Source organism: Arvicanthis niloticus, chromosome 11, assembly GCF_011762505.2.
Source record: "Arvicanthis niloticus isolate mArvNil1 chromosome 11, mArvNil1.pat.X, whole genome shotgun sequence".
Taxonomy (NCBI): Eukaryota; Metazoa; Chordata; class Mammalia; order Rodentia; family Muridae; genus Arvicanthis; species Arvicanthis niloticus.
The window spans coordinates 41,694,432-41,721,346 of record NC_047668.1 but is presented as its reverse complement, the minus strand read 5'-3'; the positions used below and the strand labels follow the sequence as shown (position 1 = coordinate 41,721,346).

At 45.9% G+C, this 26,915-nt stretch overlaps 1 protein-coding gene and 1 non-coding gene across 3 annotated transcripts; both read left to right on the top strand.

The window, feature by feature from the left end:
- The first annotated feature begins 63 nt into the window (after positions 1–63).
- Cpsf3 (cleavage and polyadenylation specific factor 3) lies at positions 64–26,269 on the top strand. 2 transcript variants are annotated; one of them, XM_034514163.2, is made up of 18 exons: positions 64–133; positions 4,416–4,479; positions 5,832–5,929; positions 7,208–7,336; positions 9,026–9,203; positions 9,414–9,503; positions 10,674–10,824; positions 12,633–12,808; positions 13,478–13,636; positions 14,417–14,563; positions 17,195–17,347; positions 18,639–18,747; positions 19,894–19,992; positions 20,812–20,906; positions 22,315–22,402; positions 24,291–24,360; positions 25,160–25,256; positions 26,087–26,269. In XM_034514163.2, exons 2-18 carry the CDS (start codon positions 4,477–4,479, stop codon positions 26,186–26,188), a joined length of 1,944 nt encoding a protein of 647 aa, XP_034370054.1. In that variant the 5' UTR covers positions 64–133; positions 4,416–4,476; the 3' UTR covers positions 26,189–26,269. The 2 variants fall into 2 exon arrangements, with proteins under 2 accessions (XP_034370054.1, XP_034370053.1); XM_034514162.2 differs by having other exon boundaries at positions 87–284.
- Positions 1,825–1,953, top strand: LOC117717384 (small nucleolar RNA SNORA21). Its single transcript, XR_004607882.1, has one exon. It is a non-coding gene; the product is annotated as a small nucleolar RNA SNORA21 (small nucleolar RNA).
- Positions 26,270–26,915: the final 646 nt, after the last annotated feature.

The following is a 26,915-nucleotide window of genomic DNA, read 5'->3' as shown; positions in this document are numbered from 1 at the left end:
GCAGTCCTTAGGCCGCGCCTCCAGTTCCTTAACCGCACCTCGGGGAACCAAGGGAACCTCATTCTCGGACCGGAAGTTGGAGGGACGAATCTAGCTCCGAGAGCACTAGAGCGCCGGAAGTTGTGTGTTGGTGGTGGGTTTTTTTTTTTCTTCCTTAGTTTGCTGTGGCTGTGCTTTGAATTTAGAGACTGCGACGACGGGTTCGTGGTCCACGCTGCTCCTGAGACTGCCAGGATGTCTGCGATTCCTGCAGAGGAGAGCGACCAGCTGCTGATCCGACCCCTGTAAGGGACGAGCTAGAGAGGGAGCGAGGCCCCCGGATGTGTTAAAACCTGGAGGGACCCCCTCGGAGGCAGCTGCGGGTCCAGCCTCTCAGGCTCAAGGGGTTTGGAGAATGTTGATCGAGGGGCCATCTAGGTTGAATGTCATTTTTCCTTCAGTCTCGGGGAGGGTATGTCGGAGTTGAAAAAAAAAATCCAGGTCATGGGGCGTTTTCTTAAAGAAAGGGGGGGCCAATTAACACAAGTCTGGATCTCGTACATCAGGGCAAGCCTTGAGGGAACCGACATGTAGAGGACAGTGTAAGGAAGAACTGCATTTGCCTCCTTTCCAGGCCCATACACGTGCTCAGATGGGCGGGGAAATTAAAGACATGGTGTGAGTGTTGCACTTTCAGAGCTCAGACCTTAGCAGAAGGTAGGAGGAATTTGGAGAGGGGAGAGCAGAGGTGTTTTAAGAGCTAAATCACCATAACAGACTGGTGCTAGTGGAAATGGCGTTCTGGAATGTTTTGTAGAGAATTGCCTCACACATTTAAAGGTGCAGAACGTATTGAATGAGCGATGAGACGCCACACGTGTTGCTCAGTGTGAGACACTAGCCGGCACCACATGAATGTGTACATTTTCAAAAGATGGAAACTATGTCTTTTTTGTTTGTTTGTTTTTCGAGACAAGGTTTCTCTGTGTAGTCCTGGCTGTCCTGGAACTCACTCTGTAGACCAGGCTGGCCTCGAACTCAGAAATCCGCCTGTCTCTGCCTCCCAAGTGCTGGAATTAAAGGCTTGCGCCAGCACTGCCCAGCAGAAACTATGTCTTTTACCCATTCGTAAAGTAAGATTTACTGAGCACGTACCAATGAATGTACCCAAGTGTTGCTGTCATCTCCCTATATACAGTAAGCAAATATCAAACAAACAACATCACCAGGCATGGGCTGAGTTCATTGATTTCACTCCTTTGGTGAAATTGTAAAGTGAGGAGTGCTGGAATGAGTTTGTGAAAATAGACAGCTACCTTGGAGTCAGACCTGAAACCCCCTCTTCCTGTGTAATACGGAAGTAACCTCAATGAATCGACTTCCTCATGTGGAAAAAAAACCACCCACCATGAGGAGTCATGCTCTTGGGCAGTGCTCAGTAAGTGACACCAGTGACCACGCTCAGTGCTCATTTTGACAGCTGTTTCAGGAGCACAGGTCAGCACTGCTGATTCTCAAAAAAGTTGGAAATGACTTTCTGACAGATCTCACACAGCCTGGAAACGTGTTCCAGCAAAGGCTTAAAGAGTTGGTAAAAATTAAAGACAGTGTTGGAGCCATAATGTTCCAGATGAACACAAGAGGTTCTGATTTATGGCCAATTTTACTTTGGTTGCAGCTAACAGATTAGCAGACAGATTGGGCAGGCTATCAGGGTCCACCTTATGAAGGACCTTGTGTATATATTAAAGAGTATGAGTGTCTATCACACCAGTTACAGTAAGCCAACAAAAGATTTGAAGCAACTCTGTAATACAGTGGAGTCACATTAAAATGTGGCTACTTCCCCTTTTAAAAGTATCCAGTGGCCTTTTGCTAGTGACTCACTGAGGCGCCAAGAAGGGGCAGAGTGAAAACGTCACTTGGAGGAGAAGTGGTAGCATGTTGCTTGCTTCCATCAGTGTTGTGACAAGAAAAACAGAAAACAACTCCAGTGTGGTAGATGAATAAGAATATGGATGAAGTGAAGAGAACGTGGTAGGGTGTAATTGCAGTCCAGTTCTGAGTGATGAGCACTGTTAGCCAGTGAAGTGAGGGCTGATGGAGTAGGAGGAGTGGGTTTGAGGAGTTCAGAAGGAAAGTCTTGAGGAATTTATAACTGATCAGATGTCATCTGAAGGGATAATGGCGGAACACAGGCAGAGGGTGCATCTCAGGTCCCTTGGTTCTGTACAGGAGGTGCAGCAGGGGAAGAAGTTTGATTTTGTTGCTTGGTGGAAGCAGTAAATATGTGACTCACCGTACAGCTTATAAAGCTGCGTACTCAAGTATGTGCTTGTTTGCTTTGGCATGTGTATGTGTCTGTATGTTTTATGTTAACATAGGATCTGGCTATGTAGCACATACTGGCCTGGAACAAACCCTTGCAGTTCTCTTGCCTCAAGTCTCCCAAGTGTTAGGATTACAGGAGCGTACCTCATGATGAGCTACAATGGTTTTTAGTGTGTTTGAAGAATTATATAACCTTTATTACAGTTGTGGTACCCAATCCCAGAACATCTGCATTGCCCTTTTTTAAAAGCTCCTTAGTCTTCACACTCATGTCTCTCCACCCTCCCAAGCCTTCAGCGATCACCAGTCTATTGTCCTTCTCTGTGGATTTGCCTTTTTGAGACATTTTATATAAATAGAATTATGCGCACGCACGGTATGGGCCCTTGGTGCCTGTTTTATTTCACAGCATTTCTAAGGCTTATGATTTGGGAGTTTTTAATTCATTTGGCAAAAATTTCAGACCCCATAGCAGTACCACAGTGGACAAGATAGACATGTTGTTTAATAGAGCTTCCATTTTAATGTGTGAAGTACACCATCAACAGAATACCTTCATGTAGCCTGGGTAGCCTACAATAATGGTGATGGCAGAGCAAGGCTTGCTGTGAAGGATAACTTAAAGTTGGCAGTTGAGAAAGTGTCTGAGAAAATGAAACCTGAGCTGAGACCCAGATGGTCTAAAGGAGCCGGTTGTGTCAGGAGCTGAGAGCAGCACACTCCAGGAAGAAAGAGCCAGCCCAGGGGCTTGTGAAAACCAGCTTGGCCTATTAAACATGAAGTGCCTGGTAGCTCTCCCAGCAAAGAGGCTTAAATGTCAGGTACAAGTACCAAAGATCTAGAATTCAGAATAGTCTAAACTGCAGACATTCACTCTGAATTCAACATCATGTCAGATGCATGAGTGGAAAGACCATGAAGTTGGAAAGAGGGCTCAAGAGAGACTCTTTGGGATATAAGCATTCAGAGGCTAGTGAGAGCCAAGGCAGATAAGTGAAGGGGGAAAAAAAAAACCTGGGAAAATCAGCAAGACAGACCGGAGTGTAGAGTCAGAAGCCAGGACATGCTTGAAGGAACACTTAAGCAAGGAAGGTAATGGCTGCCAAGGGGACTGGTTGGATTAAGGACCAAGTAGAGCTGTTTGCACTTAGCAGCAAGAACAATCTGAGAAAAGTAGCTGGAAAGGCTGGTGAATGGAGTGGGGGGTTTAGGGGTGATATGCAGACAGGCAGCTCTGTGGGGAAACTGGCTTAAGAACAAAATGAGAATCATGGAGATAAAAAAGAGTTTTAATTGAAGATAAAAATGACCATGGAATTTATTCATTTATTTCTTTGAGACAATCTCACTATGTACCCTGGCTGTCGTGGAGCTCCCTGTAAGTCAGTCTGGCCCCAGATCCACAGAGCTCTACCCACCAGACAGCTTTATTCTCGGTCTATCCCCAAGTGCTGGGATTACATCCCTATAGTCTGTGGCTAGCCCATTGGGTAAGGGTCTGTGTCATCCCTGTTTGCTGCTAGATCACAAGGTCTTTGAGATCTGATCACTCTCAGACACACACTCATCCTAGGCAGTTTGTACCACACTGAAGAGTTCATTGTGAGCTAGATTTGGGGGGAAATATCCAAAAAGCTGTTATTTTTAGCTTAAGGTGTGCCTGAAGGGGAAGGACTGAAATCATGGTGACCAGGCTACGTGGTAAGATGGTCTCAAGGTAACGTTGACATGATGGCTTTGTTCTAGAAGTATTACTCGACAGATTGTTTACATCTTAAACATCCCACAGTGCCCAGCACCCACCGAGGACTGCTTTTTGCCTTTGTCTTTTTGCCTTTGCCTGACATCCATCCTCTATTGGGACCTCTAGAACTGTCCTGTCTTGGGAATTAAATGACTGCTGTCGTAACTTGGCAGTTTGTTGTGAAAGAGTTTGAATTTAGTATGTTGAGTGTTACTGGGGTAGAGTGAGACAGGCCTTACTGAACGCCGACATATTTGCCGTGGTTCCCTGGTGCTGCTGTTGTCAGTATTGCCTCTAAACCGAGCTCTGGGTTACTTGATTGCTTCTTAATTGCTTTATTTCTCCCCTTGACTGTTTGCAGTGGTGCTGGACAAGAAGTGGGAAGATCATGTATTATTCTGGAGTTCAAAGGAAGGAAAATCATGGTAATTACTATTGCTGTTATTGCTATTTGGTACTGGGAATTGAACTTCGGGCCATGCGTATGCCAAGCTTGTGTTTTACCACTGACTCACATTCCTAGCCTAGGGAGTGATTCTTCATACAGTCAAGAAAACAGTGTAGCGCTGTCTGGACTGGCTGTTAGGTCTGTCCTACAGAGTGTCTGAGAGAGATGTATGGAGCTAACACTGTGTGCTGAGAGAAAGACTGGCACACTTCGCTTAGTAATTAAAAGCGTTAAGTAACCTGAAAAGATACATTGTAACACTGTAAAACTGCGAACTAGATCTGCCAGACTGTTGTCTCTTCGTAACACTGTAACACTGCGAACTAGATCTGCCAGACTATTGTCTATTCCTAACACTGTAAAACTGCGAACTAGATCTGCCAGACTATTGTCTCTTTCTAACACTGTAGAACTGCGAACTAGATCTGCCAGACTATCGTCTCTTCGTAACACTGTAGAACTGCGAACTAGATCTGCCAGACTATTGTCTCTTCAAAGTCCTTATCTATTCCCTTGTCTAGATAACCTGAGGACCCCAGCCCTTTGGAAGACATCAGGGAATTAACTGCCTTGAATGGGTATCAACTTTGGCTACCCCACAAGTGACATCAGTCCTGCTGGTTTTGTCAGGCCCATCTCTTTGCCTGAGAGGCTGAAAGATCAGGAGCACTGGTTCCAAAGGTCCCAGGAGAAAGGCGGACACTGACTCTAGTTCCCTGATGCTCCTTTCTTCTTTAGTTCTCTTGGTCTGGTGTTTTGTTTTTTAAGAAATTTTTAAAGGTTTATTTATTTATTTTATGTATGTGAGTAAAATGTAGCTCACACCAGAAGAAGGCATTCGATCCCATTACAGATGGTTGTGAGCTACCATGTAAAATTGAACTCAGGACCTCTGGAAGAGCAGATAGTGCTCTTAACCTCTGAGCCATCTCTCCAGCCCTCATTTAAGCATCTGTTAACTTGGAAGTAACACCTCGTAGCATAAATCCCCAGTCACCATTCTGTAGGAAAGTGTTGATGGTGCTCTCCCAGGTGGGAGAATTGCTCCAAACGTCCAAACTTGTCAACGTCCACCGACTTCTTAGCAGAGTCCTTGAGGAAGAGCTCATTTGTAGAGTGAACTCCAGCAAACCTGTGCTGCTAAATGTGAGCTGGATCTAAAGAGACTGGAGCTGCTGTGGGCACATCCTGGCTTTTGTGAGACTGTTCTGAGTGCGCATGTACTGGGCTCCTCTGAGCATGGTCCCAGTGTCCATCTGCTGGATGAGCGTTATCAGATGTGTAGCAGGTTGTCATCTGTTTTGTTTGTTTGGGTTTTTCCTCCTTCAGCTGGACTGTGGGATCCACCCTGGCCTGGAAGGAATGGATGCTCTGCCTTATATCGACCTCATCGACCCAGCTGAGATTGACCTTCTATTGATCAGTCAGTAAGTGTCCCTTTAAAGCTAACACCTCTCTTCAAGCCTCTGCTGTGAGGATCAGTCTTTCCAGGCTTTGGTGTGGATTTTGTTGTTGTAGCCCTGGCTGTCCTGGAACTCACTCTGTAGACCAGGCTGGCCTTGAACTCAGAAATCCGCCTGCCTCTGCCTCCCAAGTACTGGGATTAAAGGCCTGTGCCACCACTGCCCGGCTGGTATGGGTTTTTGTTTACGTTTTGTGTGTGTGTGCATGTGTGTCCAGGTATATGTATGAGCATGCATATGCCACAGTGTTCATGAGAATCAGGACAGCCTTGCTGTTGGCAAGCCCTTTATCCTCTGAGCCATCTTGCTGGTCAGATTTTATTACTTGTTTATTTAATAAACTGGGATTGATATTGCATGCCTTTAGTCTCTGCACTGGGAGGCAATGACAGGCAGATCTTTGTGAGTCTATACAGTGAACTCCAGGTCAGTCAGAGCTGCATAGTGAGACTCTGTCTCAAAAATAAAATAAAATAAAATGAAACTTTGAAAAGAATGAAACTGGGTTTTTAAGTGTAAACCAGTGCTGCTCTGTCATCAGTCTAGCGAAGTTAACCAGGAAGCATCTACATGTGGCAGTGGGGGCTTGGGGGGGAGATGTCGTGTCTGCTGTAGGTCACCCTCAGGTGGAATCTGAGGAAACCCTCTCACAGGAGCTTCTTACTGTCTTGTCACATTCCTCAGAAATAGCTTCACTTAAGGAGTATGGTGGTGCACACCTGTAGTCCCGACACTAAGAAGGCTGAGGCTGGAGGATTGCCAGTACAGGTGGCACAGCAAGACTGTCTTGAAAAACTTCATTTAAAGATGGAGAAGCTAGCCAGTGGTGATGTATGCTTTTAATCCCAGCATTTAGGAGGCTATCTCTTGAGTTCAAGGACAGCCAGGGCTACACAGAGAAAAGAAAAGAAAAGAAAAAAAATGTGGTAATAGATTTCAAATTTATTTCCCTAAATTGTTACAATTCTGGCTGTCAAGTGTAGATTTGGTTCACCTTCTTTTCCTTCTACTTAGTCACTGATAGAGTCGAGGGACATCAGACGAACAGAGGATGAGGTACTAGCCGCCAAGCCTGATAGGAGTTTGACCCCAGACCCCATGCTAGAAGGAGAGAGCTAACATGCCTCCTCGGTCTTCTCACAGCATCCCGGTGTACTTAGCACAGTTTTGTCCATTGAGCAGGAGTTGGAGCAGTACTGGCCTCTGGTATCTAAAGCCCTGATGGCCCTGTTTCTTTGTCAGTTTCCATTTGGATCACTGTGGAGCCCTGCCCTGGTTCCTTCAGAAGACAAGTTTCAAAGGACGGACGTTTATGACCCATGCCACAAAAGCTATTTATAGATGGCTCCTCTCAGACTATGTCAAAGTCAGGTAAGTTGCTTCACTGGGTTCCATAGGCTCCGCCAATACTTCTACTTCAAGATGCAGAAGGATGCTGTGATCCAACTCCAGGATACATCTTGTACATCAGCACCATCTGACTTTAGTTTGCATCCTTTCAAATGCAGAACCAAATCTAGAACTCAGAAGGTCTGATAGAAGTGCTCTGTAGGTAGCACTCGGACATGCTGTTACCTTAAGACCAGCTGCCTTAAGCAGTGATGCATAGGGGAGCCTTTGTTTGCACAATCCGACCAGAGAATGATGCCTTAAGCAAAGCTGTTTTCTGGGGACGTTGGCACCAGTTGTAAGAGAAACGTCCACTCCTGTACTAAGGGTACATCATGTTTATGATACCTGCAGTATGAAGTTGGCTCTAACTTGGACGTATTCCAAAAGGTGTTTGTTACTCTTCATATGAAAGTACAAAGAAATGGAAAGCTTTGTAACATTAATGCTTTTATCACGTACCACGGGCCTCAGTGTTCAGACCCTGTAACCCTCACCAACTCATGATGCCAGCAATGGGACTCGGCTATGAGTCCCATTTTGCAGACAGTGCCAGCAAGGCACAAAGAGGTTATTTGCCTAAGCAGTCTCAGTAAGAGACAGCTGACCTGTGACCCCATCCAGTGTGGCTACACAGTCTGTGTGAAGTTCGTTATATAATTTCCAGGTGATTAGTCATACTTAACTTTGAGAGAGGTCTTTTCCTGGGGCCAGTGGAGAATCTCTGTTTTATGTTCGTCTGTACAAACGTTACTCTCCCCGGAGTGTCGGAGAGGAAGAAGTTGAGAAATACTGTATTAAAGAATGATGTGTATAGCTGGGACTCATAGCACAAGCCCATGGTTCCCGCTCAGGCTTATACAGGAAGATTACAAGGTGAAGGTGTGGTGGTTTGAATAGGTTTGATCCCCATAGACTTATGTGTTTGAATGCTTAGCCCACGGGGAGTGGCACTGTTAGGGGGTGTGGCCTTGCTGGAGGAGGTGCATCACTGTGTAAGCAGGCTTCAGGGTCTCATATGCATGCTCAGGCCACCTATTGTATGAAACACAGTAGTCTCCTCCTGACTGTCTTCAGATCAAGATGTAGAGCTCTCGGCTCCTCCAGCACCAGGTCTGCCTGTGAGTTGCCACACTTCCCACCATAATGATAGTAGACTGAACCTCTGAAACTATAAGCCAGCTCCAGTGTAATGTTTTCCTTTATAAGAGTTGCCTTGGTCATGGTGTCTCTCCACAGCAGAGGAAACCCTAAGACACAAGGTCAGCATGAGCAACTTAGTGAGACCCTATCTTCACAAAACAACAGAAAGAGTGTAGCTCTGTGGTGCAGCACCTGCCTGGCATCCATAGCTTGAACTCCAGTCTCCAATGCTTCCAAATGATAAATGTGCAGAATACTCTGTCTTACTGTGCTGCGATCTCCTTAAAGTCAGGCAGCTTTGAGTCCTGCCAGCTCACGGCTAAGCTCTGCAGCTGTGCACTGTTTTATCATAACTATAGAAAATCCCGGACATTCTTAACACTGGGGTTTGTTGCTGTTTTGTTTTCAGTATGGGAACTGAACCTGGAGCCTTGTGCATTGTGGCAAAGGTCTGTCCCTGACTATACTCCATCCCTGTGTTCTGTGACGTTAAAAAATATTTTATCCATATGTCACCTATAATTTCAGCAACATCTCGGCAGATGACATGCTATACACTGAGACAGACTTGGAAGAAAGCATGGACAAAATCGAAACCATCAATTTCCATGAAGTTAAGGAAGTTGCAGGAATCAAGTTCTGGTGTTACCATGCCGGCCACGTCCTGGGAGCAGCCATGTTTATGATAGAGATTGCTGGTGTGAAGGTACACTCTAGCTTGGGCCCCTTGTCCCCAAGGAGTCCGTGCAGAGTTTCCTGCCCCTGAGAGGTGTAGAAACTTCCCTAAGATTTGTAGAACGTCTGAACACTGAAACGGGTAAAGCTAAGTCACTGTTGATTCTTTGAGGGTAATCTTCCCCATCATAACAGCAAGTTCCCCAGCCCACCTCGAGCTTCTAATTCTGTGTCTTCACAGCTTCTGTATACAGGTGACTTCTCACGACAGGAAGACAGACACCTGATGGCCGCTGAGATTCCTAATATTAAGCCAGACATCCTGATCATTGTAAGTATTAATGGACTGGATTACAGTTAGTGTAATGTAAACCTCAACTTCTTCTAATGGAAAAAAAATCAGTATCATGGTCCTGATGTCCTTGATGGACAGTGTCACATGGTCCTGACGTCCTTGATGGGTGTCTATGGTTTGTTTATGTGAGGATTTTCTTGGCTCTCTTTCTGTCTCTCCCTGTTGCTGTACAGTGCATTCATGCTAATTTAGTTTTTAAAACCATGGTTTGTCTCTGCAGCATGAGGAGACAGGGTGGGCCTTCCTGCTACCTGCATATCTTTCTCTAGGTGAGTTTGTTAGGAGAACATATGAAGTGGTTTTAGAGATGGCCCCACTGCCTCTGCTATGCCGATGGCTTTGGCCTTTTCCGTGGGGTACTTGTCACATTCTATTAGTTTGCAAGTCTTGAGAAAACAAAAGAATGAACTATCGTCAGAAGCAATTTTGAGGGGACTGATGGTTGACAGTGTCAGGGAATGGTTGTCCTCTGGGCCTGTCATACACACAAGAACATCAAGTACCTTTGACCCCCATGGCTGTGGCTTGGGCCATAGCTGCTGACATGAGAGGAGCCCCTGCAGTTGCTGTCCCTGGGCAACAGCCAGAGTGGATTTCTTGTGGTTTGGCTAGGTGCTCAGCACAGGCACCAACCTTAAATTGGGGAAGATGTTTTCCAACCCTGGGGACAAGTAGCTCCTTCCATGTGACTTGTGCTGTAGAGCAGAGCTTCCCTGACTATGGCTTGTCTGGTGCTGCATCGGGTGGGCTGGGCCTTGGATCCTGCATTTCTGATAAGTACAGGAACTGCAGCAGTGCCTGTGTAGCCAGGCTCCAGGGCAGGTGTTCTTGAATACAAGCCTGAGATCCATTATCTACTGATACTTAGAAGGCTTTGACTTCTCCATGGTAGGAGAAAAAAGGTTACCTTGAGGAAAGAAGGAACACTTTACAGTGATCCCTGACTCCATTTCTGTAACATTCTTGGTAAGATTTGAATTCTGATGTTATTTACTGTTTTTCTAGTTACTATTATACCAACATATGCTCAGGTGAATGCCTTGTTTCTGAGGAAATGGGCATCAGCCTCGGCTTTTCCTTAGTGCTTAAGCTCTGAACTCTCCAGAGTGGTTGGTCTTAGTCTTCCATATCTAATCCGTTATTTAGGAGTCTACTTATGGGACCCATATCCATGAGAAGCGTGAAGAGCGAGAGGCAAGATTCTGCAACACTGTGCACGACATTGTCAACAGAGGGGGCAGAGGGCTCATTCCTGTCTTTGCCCTTGGAAGAGCTCAGGAGCTGCTCCTGATTCTAGGTATTTGGGTGACTTACTCTCCCAGCCTTGGATACAACATTTTCTCTTTATTTAAAGCTGTAGTTTAGGGATGGAAGGTATAGCTCAATGGCAGAGTGCCTGTCCAACATGCATGAGACCCAGGTTCAGTCCCCAGTGCTACAGGGGCAACTTGGGGACTTGGTGCTGGTAAGAGCCAGGGGAAAACAGCACCTCACGTCCACTGCTGCTGGGACCAACCTGGCATGCCTTTCTGGTTCCCTTCAGTGTCAGAAGCCCTCCAGCCTGAGCACCTGTAGACCAGCTGTGACACTTCCAGGAGGAACCGAGAGATAGCTAGAGGCATTTGTCCTCTTAGTCCTTGCTGGTGTATCTGAGGGTTTGTTTGTTTGATTGATTGATTGGTTGGTTGTTTTAGATAAGGTCTTACTGTGTAGCTCACATTAGCCCAGAGTCTCCAAGTACTGGGTCCCAGGCCTGAACTTTCATCATTGTAGTATTTTCAGGAAATACCACGTCAATGAACATATGAAGTTGAGTTAGAGGACAGAGTATAGAGTTTTCATAGAACATTTAAGTGTTCCCCCCACACTCCCTGCCAAAAAAAAAGAAAAAAATGAGACTGAAAATCTACCTGTCCTATGGTCTGTGTAGGTAAAGACACAAACAGGAAGGAGTAATAGGAAGGTGAGTGGCTGTGGTCTGCTTCTCCAAGTGTCTTCCAAAGACTTCGGTCAGTGTGCATAGCTTTGTACCGTGAGGGGCGTGCGTTTGTGCTCGCTGACCCCTGAGCTTGAACTGTCATGATTCTGTGAGGGACACATTGTAGACAGTCAGGGCCTGCACTCACAGCCGGTATGTGAAATAAAGGTGCCTGTCCTCGGCTCTCAGTGCTCGAATCTCTGTTAGGGATGAACAGCATTCTTGTTATAGCAACTGGGAAAAAGGCAAGGAAAGATAGACTTAACGCCTCTCAGGGACACAGCAGTCCTTCACGGAGACTGCGCTTGTCCAGTTCTGTTCTCTGAACTTGATGGTTAGGCAAGTTGGTCCATCAAATTGTAGGATGAAAAGCTGTCTTAACCAGCAAAGAGCAGGTGAGTGAAGGTGGCTCTGTGCTGTCACAGATAAAGTGTCAGCCATCCAGGCACCTGGGTGCAGACGAGCAAGGAATGGCATCTCGCTGTGACTGTCCCGTGTACCTCGTGTGCACTCCAGCTCCTAAGCCCTTTCAGACTAGACAAACCTGGGCAGCATGTTTCTAAAATGCTGGGATTTAGTGGGGTTTTCCCTGAAAACAGGAAGAAAAGGCCTTCAAGTGAAAGTATTCTGTTCACAGCTCTCATTAATTAGTAAGCAGCTTGTGTGAAAGTTTTTAGAAATAATATGTGATATTACTCAATAAGCAGTTATTACATTAAAACCTGTACCTGTACTTGGGAAGCAGAGGCAGGTGGATCTCTGTGTGGTCTTGGCCAGCCTGGTCTACAGAGTGAGTTCCAGGACAGCCGGGGCTGCACAGAGAGACTGATTTTGAAAAACAAAACAATCAAACAAAAAATGAATCAGTATAAATATAAAATGAAACAGTTGTTAAAGAGTCCATATTTTTGATCTGTGACCACAACTTTGTTTTATTTTTAGATTTTATGTTGCTAGTTAGATTTGTAGTTTATATTAGTAAGGATCAGGGTAGTTTTGATAAACTCATTAAAATACAGTTGTATGGTACTTCATTTCTCGGTTCAGATGTTTTAAAGTTATTGTTATCATGATTTGAATTGTTTACCTCACCTGCCGAGTGATGCTTGCCTCTGTAACCACTGCAGATGAGTACTGGCAGAACCACCCCGAGCTGCACGACATCCCTATTTACTACGCATCGTCTCTGGCCAAGAAATGCATGGCTGTGTACCAGACCTACGTGAACGCCATGAATGACAAGATCCGGAAGCAGATCAACATCAACAACCCCTTCGTTTTCAAGCACATCAGCAACCTCAAGGTGATGCTTCTGGAGGAAGGGGAGGCATGATGGGGGATGGACAGTGGGGGAGGGGTGAGCACACTGCTGCTGAGGGCTCTCTGCTCTCCAGCCAGCTTCATGGTGCTGGGACTCACTGGAGCCTTGGGGTCTCCACATTCCCTCAGTGTGCAGTAGTAAAGTTGAATCTCTCCTGCCATAGGAAGAAAGTCCTGACAGGAAGAATATGGCAGGTTACAGATTTAGATTCTGTTGTTTACATCTGAGCCTCTTTGAGTAGCACTGCAAATTCCATGTAGGAATTTATGATTTTGTCCCAAGATCAATTAATAGAACCGGATTTAATTTAAAGTATATTATGACTAAATGCTTTTCAAATATTATGTTTTAATCTTGGTTGGTTGGTTTTTATTTTATTTTATTGAGACAGGGTCTCCCTGTATAGCCCTGGCTGAACTCTATAGACCAAGCTGACCTGAACTCAGAGATTTGCCTTCCATTGGCTCCCAAGTACTGATATTAAAGGCATTCACCACCATGCCCAGCACATTTTAATTTTGTAATGTGGCACTTAAACACATAGTCCTAGCTAGTCTTACCATGGCCCATGCAGAAGGGTGATTACTGAAGTAGAGACTGTTTGACCAGCCTGGTGACTGTGATGCTTTTAACCCTTCCTTTGTCTCTCAGAGCATGGACCACTTTGACGACATTGGCCCCAGTGTTGTGATGGCCTCGCCAGGCATGATTCAAAACGGCTTATCCAGAGAGCTGTTTGAAAGCTGGTGTACAGATAAGAGGAATGGCGTCATCATCGCAGGGTACTGTGTAGAAGGGACACTTGCCAAGGTCAGTCACTATCTTGGGGTACGGGTCGGTGTTTCATCCTAATGCTGGCAGAAGTCCTGCTCAGGCCCTGCGCTTGTAGACTGGGGTCATCTGCATAGGCTTTACCAGTTGAGCTTCCCCAGACATTTTTGCTCAAAAATACTCGATCTTTCAGATGAAGGGGCCACAACCATGACATGGGCTTTTACAGAGCTATGTAATGCGTCAGGGTGGACTGCCATCTCTAGTTTGGTATAAAACGGCTGTACTTAGCATGCAGATTGTACACGTTGTAGAGCACACTGCACAACCTTAAAGGCAGTAATGGACGTCCAGGCAAGCGTGTTCTCTTGTCTTCTTACTGCTCAGTCTGTTTGAATTTAAAAATAGACTGTGGTTTCCTGTTCGGATCATTTTCCTCCTTCGCCACATTCTATGAAGTTGTTAGAGAGCCTGCTGGTCACTTGCTCAGCTGACTCCAGACTAGAGGTGTGTCTGTCCTGTGGGTTCAGCATGAGAGAAGCTGTACAGCAGAACTGGGTGCAGCTTTATTTACAGTTGCAGGCTTCCTCCAGCGTTGGATGCACCAGGTCCTACTTAATGTCTGACCTTCTGATTAAATATTTACTCAATAAAAACCATAAGTGTTTGCTACTTGCTAAGTCAAGAACATCAGAATGACATTCATGGTACAGTTCGTGAAGTTACCATTAGAGATCGTGAATGTGCAAGACATAACCAAAGTGTACCTTCTCTTATCTAATTGCAAAGTCTGTTTTTCTTGTATTTTGTTTCCAACAGCACATCATGTCTGAACCTGAAGAAATCACTACCATGTCTGGACAGAAGTTGCCACTGAAAATGTCGGTTGATTACATTTCTTTCTCTGCTCACACAGATTACCAGCAAACCAGTGAATTTATTCGTGCTCTGAAGCCGCCTCATGTGGTTAGTCTGTGAATTCCATGTGTACTAATAAAGCTGCGTGAAACCCACGGGGCTCCCACAGAGCCAGCTCTGTGTTCCTTTGTGAGCAGAGCATTCTGCTTGCACTTGGTTTTACCTTTGCTCTTCCCCTTTGATTTAGGCCCCCTGCCCTGGGTTTCCTCATTTTACAGACTCCTGCAGACGTACCAACCTATTCTAGTGTTCTCTCTGTCTTCTACTACCTCTCTAATAGCCAGAGTGCCAGGCTTGAGCGTCTGACTACTGACATCGAACCCCTGACTCTTTCCTTTGCTTGCTGTGTATCTGGCAAGTTGTGGAGCCTCTTTGCGCTTTATATGAATATGGGTGATAGCACTTTATAAGGTCATTGTGCAGGAAGAATGAGAGACTGGCGTGCTTGATACACACCGAGTATGCTTTATGTTGTTACAAAACATTTTCACAGAAGAGAAAGTCATGGTAAATGTTTAAGGTTTAATAGATACAGATGTAAATACATACTGTGATAGTTCCTTATATATTAGTATAACTTGTTTATATTTTTAAGTATCACAAAAGCAATAATAATGAGCCAGCAAGCTGGGGAAAAGAGCTTGCCTCAGCGTGTGTGGAGGTAGAAGGAGAGCTGAGCAGAGCTGCCCCCGACTTCCATGTGCATGCTGAGACAGTGCACTCCCCGCCCCCCCCCATCATACACTCAGGTGATGGTGATCATAATGAATAAAATAAGGCTTCATGGATTGGAAGAATTTAAGCTGAAGACAATTAGGTGTTTTTAACTGGAAGTGGAACAAGTGTCCATAAAAGTAGATCAGATCCTCCCAGTGATCTGTAAACTTGCTTAAAGGAAATGGACTTTGGTTGGTGTCTTTTGTTTCTTTATCAAATATTTTTACTGTGCCAAAAAATATACAGCATGCAGTTGCAGCTGTCACCAGTTTTAAGTATGGAATTCAGTGGCATCATCTACACTGACGGCACAGCCACCCCCAGTCCAGGTTTCAAACTTTCTGCTACCCAAGTGGAAGCCTGAGCCCTGTTCCCCTCTCTCCAGCGTCCCTCTTACTGTGTCTCTGAGTCTGACAGTTCTCAGTGTTTTCAAGGTCTAGAGCAATAGTCCATGGTTTATTCATCTGGCTAATGTGAGCGACATCTAGTGGCCACTAGTGTCCTCAGCATTGGTGCACTTGCAGAAGACTGGTCCTCCTAGGTGTTCTCCCTCTTCACCTAAAGAGCAGACGTGATGGAGACAGTCACTCTCCTCCTCAGCATCATATGTAGCCTATATAATTTGAGCACAGTGTAGATCTTACCACATGTTTCTGATGTGTATGTGTTTCATGTGTTCTGCAGTGTGCGTACTTCGTGGATACCACCCCGTAACTATTCTGCTTTCTCTGCTGCTGCTACGTTGCCTTGGTGCTGTCTGGTTCTGTCTGTGCCTTGGGTTAGGACTTGCTGTTTGCATTCTAATAACCAGCACTGTTGACTGTGGCTGCACATGAATATGCAGGTGTAGTAGCAGTAGCTCATATTTGATGCTTACAGAATATCAGGAGCCACGTGTTATCTTATGCATCTGCCTGCTCAGTCTTCACATAGAATGCTGTTGTGGGGGCTGGAGAGATGGCTCAGTGGTTAAGAGCACTGACTGCTCTGCCAGAGGTCCTGAGTTCAATTCCCAGCAACCACATAGTGGTTCACAACCATCTGTAATGGGATCCAATGCACTCTTGTAGTGTATCTGAAGACAGCTTCGTATAAGTAAAAAATAAACTTAAGAAGAAGAAAGAACGCTGTTGAGGCCCTGGGCAGTGGATGTGTTGGCTAGCTTGATCAGGGTTCCACAGTACACAGCAATGGTTAGTGTTGAGGCAGCTCAGACTAAGCCTCCACCCCAGTAAGCTGAGCCTGTGCCTTGAAGTAATGTTTCCATAAGCCAGATAGAAGCTGTCTACCAGTAGTCTGCAGGCTAAGTGCTGGCTGCCTGCCACAGAAGGACAGAGGCACTAAAAGCAGACTGACAGCAGGTGTAGGAGAGATAGACACTGCTAAAACTATGCATTTGGTTCTGAAGCATCTTATTACAGTTGCTTTAGTAAACAAGAAACTATAAGAAACTATAAGAAATTGGATATTTTCTTAGCAAGAGCAAAATAAAATGTGCACTTTAAGCTGGAAGGACTGTAGAGGCCATCTGGTTCAGCCATTGATGTGAACATGGGAGCTAGAGATGACCAGTGACGGAGGCTGTGTATCCAGTTAGTGCTTAGAGCAATCCCTTTACTCATTCATAAAGTAGGTGTGCCTAGGATCCAGACAGGAAAGCATGCCACACAAGTTTAAGGGGTGAAGTTCGGTTCTTAAGACCAGGAAGCTGTGTCTGGAGAGATGGCTCAGTGTGGTTCAAAGTGCCTCCTGTCCTTCAGAGGACATCTTTGGCTCTAGCACTCACACACAGACACTCATACATAGACACACACACACACACATATAAAAATAACAGTCTAAGAAGAAAGGAATGTTTCATCAGTAAAGTTGTCTATTTCATGAATTAACTAATGTTCCTAAAGACAGTTTTCACCAAGGTGGATCATGTTTCTTTTGACTGTCACATCTTGCTCTGCGCAGATCTTAGTCCATGGGGAACAGAATGAAATGGCCAGGCTGAAAGCAGCGCTCATTCGCGAGTATGAAGATAATGACGAAGTCCACATCGAGGTTCACAATCCTCGGAACACAGAGGCCGTGACCCTGAACTTCAGGGGAGAGAAGCTCGCCAAGGTACAAGGCAGCAGGTGCCGACCCCGACTGTGCACTTCTCAGGGAGATAAGTTCAGATTGTGTGTGTGTGTGTGTGTGTGTGTGTGTGTGTGTGTGTGTGTGTTTTACCTGCATGTATGTCTATACACTGTGTATGTGCTTGGTGTCTGAGGAGGTCGGAGAGGGCATCAGATCCCCTGGAAGTTGGGTTATGGATGGTTGTGGTCCATCAGTTGAGTGCTGGAAATCAAATGTGGGTCCTCTGCCAGAGCAGCAAGTGTGGTCTTACCTGTGCCATTGCTGTATCCCCAGGAGAGATATTCTTATGCGAGATATCCTTGGTGGCACGGGCTTAGGATCCAAGTATTGGGTGACTGAAACAGGAGGGTTGAGAGTTTGTTGTCAGCCTGAGCTACGGTAGTAAAACTGCCTCAGAGTAACAAGAAAGAAAAGCTGACAGAGAGCCATTCTTATAGAATCATAGACATAAGGACCTTAGGACTTGGGACGGGTGACCTTTGCTCCAGATAGGAGGGCTTCTGGCTTTGCTCTGCTGCTGGCAGACTGCAGTGGTCTGTTTCTTAGGCCTGTAGAACTGGGCATTCAGTCAGAAACACCCTGATAGTGGGGTGGGGGGGAGTAAAAAGGTTTCAGTTATGATTGAGGAGAGCTGCCTATTGGAGGCTTAGGCGGGGCTCAGTGTTTGAGAACTTCCCTAACCACGCCCCCAAGATGGAGCCATAGCACCACCAAAAACAAACTTTTTAAAGCATTAGCTCTGTTTATTTTCTTCTTATTCACATCACCACATTCAAGTGCATCACTCTAGAGTAAAAGGGTCACTAGCATTTCAGGAGGGTGGGCTGTGCTCTGTGAGGGCCTGCACAACCACTGTCTCCACAGCTGCTCGTCTGCAGCTGCACTAGGACAGGTCTCCATCCCTGGGGGCTCACTGGTGTGTAGTGGAGAGAAGTTACATGTGAGGATTACATGTTTCAGCTAGACATGGTGTCGCCTGCCTGGTATTCCAGCACATAGGAGATGGACACAGGAGCAAGGGTTAGGCCACGCCTGCAGTGCATAGCACTGTCTACAGACAGTTGTGAGAATTTGTAAGGTCCCCCCCTCCAGTGGTTGAGAGTGTCCTGTCAGTGTCTGATCCCATCCTTACTGAACTTTGTGTTCATAAATGCTACTTCCTATCATACACTAATACACACCAGTGCAGTGGGGCACCCTTCCACAACCCCACCCTGTGTGGCGACAGCCTGAGCCTCTGCTTTGACACCACTCTGTTCTCTGTTTTCACTAGGTCATGGGCTTTCTAGCAGACAAGAAGCCAGAACAGGGCCAGCGGGTCTCTGGAATCCTTGTTAAAAGAAACTTTAACTACCACATACTCTCTCCCTGTGATCTCTCCAGTAAGTACTCAGTTTACTGCGGAATGCCATCTGAGCTTAACATAGAAGGACCGTCTGAAAAGTGGCTCAGTCTGGTGGTGTGAGGAGGGTGTGTGTGTGTGTGTACTGTCATGTGCTGCTTAATTGAAGTGTTTTGTGAAGGAAAGTGGTCACAAGTGTACTTAGATCCTTACTTGTGAGGTAAGTCACCTTTCAGCTATCATACCTCCCATACAAATAAATGTACATGCTGGGTTTTTTTTTTTTTTTCCCCACTAACTCTTTAAAAGAAACTTTAATTTTTAAAAGATTTATTTTTACTGTTTTGAATTGTGTGTGCACACATGCTGGTGCCTTCAGGCGCTGGATGCGCCAAAAGCCAGTGGAACTGGAGTACCTGGCAGTTGAGCCTGAGCCAGCCTGGGTGCTGGAAGCCAAACTTGGGTCCTCTGCAAGAACAGTATGTGCTCTTGACTGCTGACCCCTCTCGAGCCTGTGTGAACTCAAATTCTTCAGCCAGTCTCTGGGCTGAGGCTGGACCCAGAAGAGTTACTAAATTCCAGTCCTGGCCATCGATATGCCAGTGTAATGAGGGGGCAGTGTTAGGAAGTGCTGATCCTGGCATTTCTGTCCACAGAGACAGTGAAGGAGAGACTTCCTTAGATAGAGAGTGCTTTCAAGTCAGGAGCATTAGTGCCTGGTAGATAGTGAGGGTTATACAGAGACACTGGGCAGAAAGGAAGGCAAAGATAGCTGACAGATTGGCTTGGAGACGTCCAAGGATGACAGGCACTTTGCTGTGTCCGGACCAGACTGACTGGGGGTGGCCTGAGGTAAGTACAGGGAGTAGACTGGGAAACATGAAGCTGCCTGTCAGTTGTGGCACACATGGGCTGTCATCTTGCGGGGTCTGGGATGGGTTCTGGATCTGCTGTGTTTTTCTTAATCCTTCCTTTGTGTTCCTCAAAGGTGTCTTCTGTATGATTTGGTATTGCTTCTTTTTTTGGTTTTGGTTTTGGTTTTGAAGCATGGTCTCACTCTGTAGCCATGTCGGCCCTAGTTTCAGACTCCTTCTTGCCTGTGACTCCTGCGTGCTAGGATTGTGTGTTTACACCATACCCAGCTGATGAGTTTCTTAGAGTATGTTTATCCTAACTTTCTTTTCAGATTACACTGACCTGGCCATGAGCACTGTGAAACAGACCCAAGCCATCCCGTACACTGGGCCCTTTTACCTGCTCTATTACCAGCTCCTGAAACTGACGGGTGTGTCTACTGAAATTCATCTGATCTTGTTTCTTACTTCATTTTAGTGATTGTCTGAGAACTTCATGTACACAATACATTTTATCCCTAAAAGTGAAATTTTTAAAAATACTCTCATAAATTTTTTTTTAAATTCTATAATATCTTTGATCACTTACAGTTCTAAGAATATCAGTGGTTAACTATATAGTTAACTATGCCTAAAATTTTATTTATTGTGTCCTTTGTTCCTCCAGTCCTGGTACTTACTGGCTTGAAAGGCCTCAGTGGGAGCCTAAGGCTGTGTCACATTCTCACCCTTTTAAATAAAAGAGCTCTCTCTTTACCCAACTAGAGGGGGTGGGCTCTCTAAGGAGCCGAACACCTGAGCCCCTCGCAGCCCTTGAAGCAAAGTTCTGCCCTGTAAGAAACAGGGAGGGGGATCCTCCCTAACCCTGCACTGAGCTCAAACAAGAACTATGGCCATATTGAAAATCCATGAAATATGTCTGAATCCATCACTTGAGAACTAGTGAGTCTTCAGCACTTTGGACTTCCTGTGTGATGATTAGACTCAGGGTGGAGGTAGTGAGTGGTCCCATAAGGCCTCTATAAAGCTGGGGTGCCATAGAGACCAGTCTCTCCGGCTGCTGATGAAGGTGTGGGTGCCTGAGAGGTATGTGTAGGAGTTTATGTACTGTGTTGTCTCCAGTTGCTACACGCAGTTAACAGAAAGCATAGCCATCAAAGGTTAACAGTTTTCCCTTCGTAGCAGCTCTACTTTAACTACCTCTATAAAAACAAATGCCTCTTAAATACGAATCTTCTAACTTTTTTCAGGTGATGTAGAAGAATTAGAAATTCAAGAAAAGCCTGCTCTGAAGGTGTTCAAAAGCATCACTGTGGTACAGGAACCGGGCATGGTGGTTCTGGAGGTGAGGCCAAGCCACCGCCTCACAGCGGGGAGGGCTTCTCTCAGTAAGCATGTGTGTGATTAGAGCAATTTGGTTACTGGTATTTCGGGATGAAGAGAGAGTTCACAGGCCCAACCCTAGATAAAGACTGCAGGCTACTAAGGCATTCTGGGAGCTGGAAAAATAGTGTTCCCCAGGGAAGTCCCCGATTGGTTTTCCAGTCCCAGCCCTGAAATCATACACATTCAAATAACATTGTACATGTTGAGCAGGATTTATTTATATATCCAGGGAAAAAATAATAGCAACAAAGTTAAAGAGGCCATGAATTGAGAGAGAGGGTAGGTGGTAGGTGGTTAACATGGGAGAGATTGGAGGAAAGAAAGGGAAAGAAGATGATGTAATTATAGTTTAATTTTAAAAAAAGGTCGTAAAAGTCTTGAGGAAAAATTGAATTCTGGGGCAGCACTATAGCTGAATTGTCAATATAGCTGCACACAATAACTAAGGACAGTAACTAATACATGCGAAGCCCTGGACCAAGCACCACATACAACTAGGTGATCCTACTACGTGGGAGACGGGGGCGAATCAAAAGTTCAGGATGATCCTTGGCTACATAGACAGTTCAGAATCGGCCTGAATTATATGAAACCCCATCTCAAACATTGTTGTTGAATTCAAGCAAGCTAGTCATGCTACTTTCCTTTAAAAAGTCATATTCTCGTGTCTCAAATAAACAATAAAGTAACCCAAATCCAAGGGGTTTAAACATGATTAACTTAGGTGGAGACAAACGTAAAGCAGTTGGATTCTTTTCTTTAAAACAAACATTACCAGGGCTGGAAGGATGGTTCAGCAGTTAAGAGTACTGACTTCTTTTCCAGAGGACCCAGGTTCAATTCTGAGCCCGGACATGCCCACTCAAAACTGTAACTTCAGTTCCAGGGCATCCAATACCCTCTTCTGACACATGAGGCACAGGTGTACAGGCTGACAAGCAGTCAGACCCGATCAGAGTGGGTGGAAATACACTGATGAGACCCCAAAACAAAATGTCTGACATGCACGGATATCCTGTATGGTCATGTCATGGCAGTGTAGTTCACCTTCTACTCTCTGCACTGACACAAAGCGCTTCAGAAGCTGAGTTTGAATCCAGCCCCAGCAGTTATGTCCCATGTGTTACTTTGGGGTCAGTTTTCTCTTTCATAAACAATTGAGGAAATTAAGTGGTAATGCATGGAAAACCTTTTGCCACAAAGATGGTGCTTAGATTTCTTTTTGCTGATTAAAAGGAAATTTAAGGAGTCTCCTGAGACTCAGTTATCACAGGCAAAGCTAGGAGCAGCAGCTCCCTTGGCCTGGTGGGCAGAGCTCCAACAATGTGGCTGGACTCATCCCTTCTTGATTCCATCTTTCTTTGTAGTGGCTGGCAAACCCCTCTAACGACATGTATGCAGACACAGTGACCACCGTGATATTGGAAGTTCAGTCGAATCCAAAGATAAGGAAAGGTACAGACTCGCTCATACTTACTGTCCATCTCTTCAGGGTCTTTGAACTAGAACTCAGTGGAGCCCTGAGTAGAACTAACTTCTCCTGTTTTCTAGTGTGTGGTTTTGAGGTATGCACACAAGAGTGCAGATCTGACTCACCATCCTTACGGTAGGAATCTGCTCATGGTCCCACAAAGGTTACAGTTCTCCTAAACACTATCTCCAGGGATGCTAAAATACTGCTCAGCTGAGCTGCCATCTGTCAGGAAGATGCTGTCCTCATGTTCAAAGGAAGGTACTGACTAGAACAGGAGCTCCAAGCAGAGAGCACTTGTGCCATGGTTGGCAGCTTGACCTGGGGCTGCACCATGTACAGTGTACGTCTCCAGATGTGCCACCAGGCAAGGAACCAGCCTGACGTGTTCTGGGAGATGCCTCCCACGATGGAGGCATGATGTCAGCCTGTTCAATATAGATTTGTTCCCGTCTCAGTGGGCAAGAAAGTTGAGCTGGACTTCCTAAGCCTTCCTGGGTTGGCTACCTTGCCACATGAATAAACAGACCAGGCACATCCCCATCCTCTGTTACATGAATAAACAGGCCTGGTCTGTCTGAATCATCACTTGAGCCTCTGGTGAGCATTGGGTTGTGAGGACCGGCGCTGTCTTTGCTGGTTCGGCTCATCCTCTCCTTCAGTAAACAGTGCTGCTGTTGCTCTTTGTGCTCTGTGGCTACTGTGCCCCAGTGCTGACAGCACTCGCTGGCTGTGATTCCCTGTGATTCCCGTTGCAGGAACCCTCCCCAGCCTGAGAAGGGGTGGTGATTCCAGGCATGGTGGTATACACCTGTCATCCTAGCACTTGACAGGAAGGGAAAGGAAGAGGAGTCCAAGGCCAGCCTCAGCAACATAGCAAGTTTGGGGCCAGCCTGGACTGTACAAGAGACCCTGTCTCATAGGAAAAAAAAAAAAAACAAAAAAAAAAAAACAATAAAAAGAAGCTGGGTGTGGTGGCACATTCCTGTAATCTCAGCACTTGAGAGGCAGAGGAAAGACAGTCCCTGCCTGCAAGTGTGAGGCAAGCCTGGATCCTCACAGAGAGACATCATTTCAGGGGAAAGGAGTCTGTATATGCATGTGCACACTTCACAGGTCCTGAGTAGGGCAGGGCTGGATGTTAACTCTGTCCACCCTCTGGGGAAGCAGAGACTATGGATGGTGCTTTCTTGTGTAGCTGGTATAGCCTGGGAGGTATCCATGGGTGTGTCAGGGTGACCTAACTCTAGATTAAAGGTGACGTATCTTTTGACTACCAAGTTGTGTATTTCCTGGGTTTAAAAAAAAAAAACTAATTATTAATAGACACCTTTAAATATATATATATTTTAGTTCTGTGTATATGTGCGTGTGGGTGCAGACGCCACTGCAAAGACCACAGTGGTTAGATTCTCTGGAGCTGGAGTTGCAGGTAGTTGTGAGTAGCCCCATGTGGGTGCTGAGAGCTGAACGCTGCAAGAGCAAAAAGTGCTCTCAGCCTCTGAGCTCTCTCTCCGGCCCCTGAAGCACTGGTTTTTATTAAAACATTCATAAGCAGATGATAGAGGATGTTAAATGAATATAACATTTAGATACAAAAGAGATCTTTGAGCTTAAATGTATCCTCTGAAATTGTTGAGCCTATAATTTTGCTCACCTCTCCTCAGAATGGAAATTTGAGAAATATGGGAAGCAAAAGTGAACTGGAAGGTCAAAGGACATGAAATAACATAGTGCACATGAATGCGTTAGTGGGCAAGGTGACATATCACATGTTTTTACTGTGAAGTCTCCATGGTTACTTCACGCCTCTGCAACTGTGACATGTGGTGACTGTAAATAAGAATATAGAGGCTGAGCTCTGTCTTCCAGGTACAGTACAGAAGGTCTCTAAGAGGCTGGAGATGCACATTTACAGCAAGAGGCTGGAGATCATGCTTCAGTAAGTAAGGGGCCAGGTGGGCAGCCACGCAGCTGTGTGAGCAAGCGGAGGCTTGGACTCAGTGTGGCCCCGTGCTGCCCACGGACCAAGTCATGTCCAAGTTCACACTGTGTTAGCACCGAGTGCTGGTGCCCTGCCTAACCAGCCTCAGGGGTGCTTAGAAAGCTAACAGAGTCGTCCACTGGGTGCTGGTGTCTCAGCTCAATGTCACTGTGCCTTTAAGAATTATTTTAAATGTTTGCTCAGGTGGTAAAGCAGGTGTTCTAGAAAGTGTGTTTTTGACACCAGGTGCCTTTCTGTAGAAATTCTTTAAGCCTTGGTTAGGACGCTTTTCCAAGCCGTCTTAGGAAATTTTAATAATGGCTTTTTGTTTTGTTTTATGTTTTAGAGACAACTTCACTATTGCCCAAGTTAGTCCCAAACTGGAAGATCACAGAACAAGTATATTATAGCTACAGGTGGAGGTGGAGGCCATTCTAGACAACGTAGTGAGACCCTATCTCAGAATAGAGTGCGGGATGTGCCATGTCTCTGCCTGTGTGTGCGAGGCCCCAAGCTTAATCCTCAGTATTAAATTAAAAACAAAAGTAAACCCAGTGCTTGCTAAATGGAGCAGTGGAACACTCTGGCGGGTAGGGCTGTTTCAGCTGTCGGAGTGAGCTGATCTCCGAGCAGCAGCACGTCCCCCGGGCAGCTGGAGGCACCCTAACATGCATGAGTTGGAGAAGGACTTGCACCTTCTCCCCAGACAGGTGAAGCTGGGCTTTCCCAGTAATGCCATATCTCTCTTCACTTAAAGGGACATATTTGGAGAAGACTGTGTCAGTGTGAAGAATAACTCTGTCTTCAGTGTCACAGTGGACGGGAAAACAGCAAATATTAATTTGGAGACTCGGGTACGTAGCTGTCCATGTGTGTCAAGGCATTGGGGAGTAGGGTGAAGATAGGGATAAGACCACACCCTGGCAGTTAGGTGCAGCAGCTTGGCGGCTGGAGCCGAGGCTCGGAGGGTAGGATGCCTTCTTAGCATGAACAAAGCCTTGGGGCCTCGGAAACACATGGAGGTGGGCAGTACGGAAGTACACGCCTGTATTCCCAACACCCTGGTCCCTGGGGTTTGTTTTGTTTTATAAGATAGGTTCTTCAGGCTGACCTTAGCCTCACCAGTGCTGGGGGATCAATCAGTTACCACTACACCAGCTTTAAAAAAATTACACTGTAGCCCAGGCTGAGCTGGAACTCCATAGCCCAAGCTGGCCTGGATCTGTGTTTGTAGTTGAGCTGGGTAGGTGATATAATGCATGTCTTTAAGCCACTGCTCAGGGAGCTGGGGCAAAAGATCCCCAGCTCCAGGTCAGCCTGAGATTGAAGTCAGTCTGTATAGTGAGACTAAGTCTTTAAAAAACAGCGGCAGCAAAAAGGCAGTGGCTGCTGGACGTCAAATTAGCACCAAATGGTGAACAATTGAGCACATCCATTGCTGGCCACGTAATCGGTGCTATACAGGCTAACTTGCATGGCTACTGAGGACTGAGTAGAAGTAGGGCTTTGGTCCAAAGCTCGTGCATGCCCCCATCCCTTGGCTCTCCAGTCACTGTGTTGACAGAGACACTGCGGGTGACTGGAGGATAGATGAGTGGCTTACACCCTGGCATCAGCCTCTAGGCCTTAAGAGCGTTCATCTTCGTCTAGGGGACAATTCTGAAGGTAGTGCTTTCACTTTCAGGCTGTAGAATGTGAAGAAGGAAGTGAAGACGATGAATCCCTCCGAGAAATGGTGGAATTGGCTGCCCAGAGACTGTACGAGGCGCTAACGCCAGTGCACTGACACCTTGCTTCCCAGACTCCAGCTTTTTTACGCTCTTGGCTTTAACTTCTGTTCCTTCAAATAAAATACCTTAGTTTCTCAGGTGGCCTGTTTACTTTTGCATCAGATGGCTTGACTACTGCTGGACCACTAACTAATTCATCCAATATTCTCAAACCAATCATCAAAGGAGCTACTTAGTGCGCTGCCTCCAGGCATTTATGCAGTGTGTGCTGAAGTCTTTTCAGATCTAGCAGCTGAGTCAGAATCTGTGCTTAGAGCTGAATGCAGATGTTGGGCCACAGCCATGAAACCTGTCCTCCACCCCCTACCCAACTCCTTGGTTTACACACTATTAGGACTCATTTCTTTGTTTTGGGATCTACACATTCAATTCAGAGATGGAATTTTATGCCTCAGATGTATTGTGTGGATTAGTTCATTAGTCTGATTTTCTAAAGTATATAAAATTCAGACTGGGAGTAACCAGATTGAGGGAGAAGGGGGTGGATCTCAGTGATGTTATTTCTCTAACGGTGAAATTAGCCAGTTCAAGCCTATATAAACGCAGGTTTGTTGGACCAACAAGTTCGTTGATCACAAGGAACAAGAATAGAGAGGTTACCATGGGGAGAGGGGGAAGAGAAAGGGGGGGGGATGGGAAGACAGAATGTCTGGATTACTACAGAAGAGCCCAGCCCCGAGGCTGGAAAGTCCAGGGTTGGGGCAGGGTATACTAAGTAGGGAC

What these genes read in the sequence shown, in the direction of transcription:
- Cpsf3 (XM_034514162.2), top strand. Translation starts at nt 235, where the DNA reads ATGTCTGCGATTCCTGCAGAGGAGAGCGACCAGCTGCTGATCCGACCC. An exon ending in TAGAAGGGACACTTGCCAAG is followed by an intron (nt 13,637 to 14,416) that starts GTCAGTCACTAT and finishes TGTTTCCAACAG; the next exon opens with CACATCATGTCTGAACCTGA. An exon ending in CCAGCTCCTGAAACTGACGG is followed by an intron (nt 19,993 to 20,811) that starts GTGTGTCTACTG and finishes AACTTTTTTCAG; the next exon opens with GTGATGTAGAAGAATTAGAA.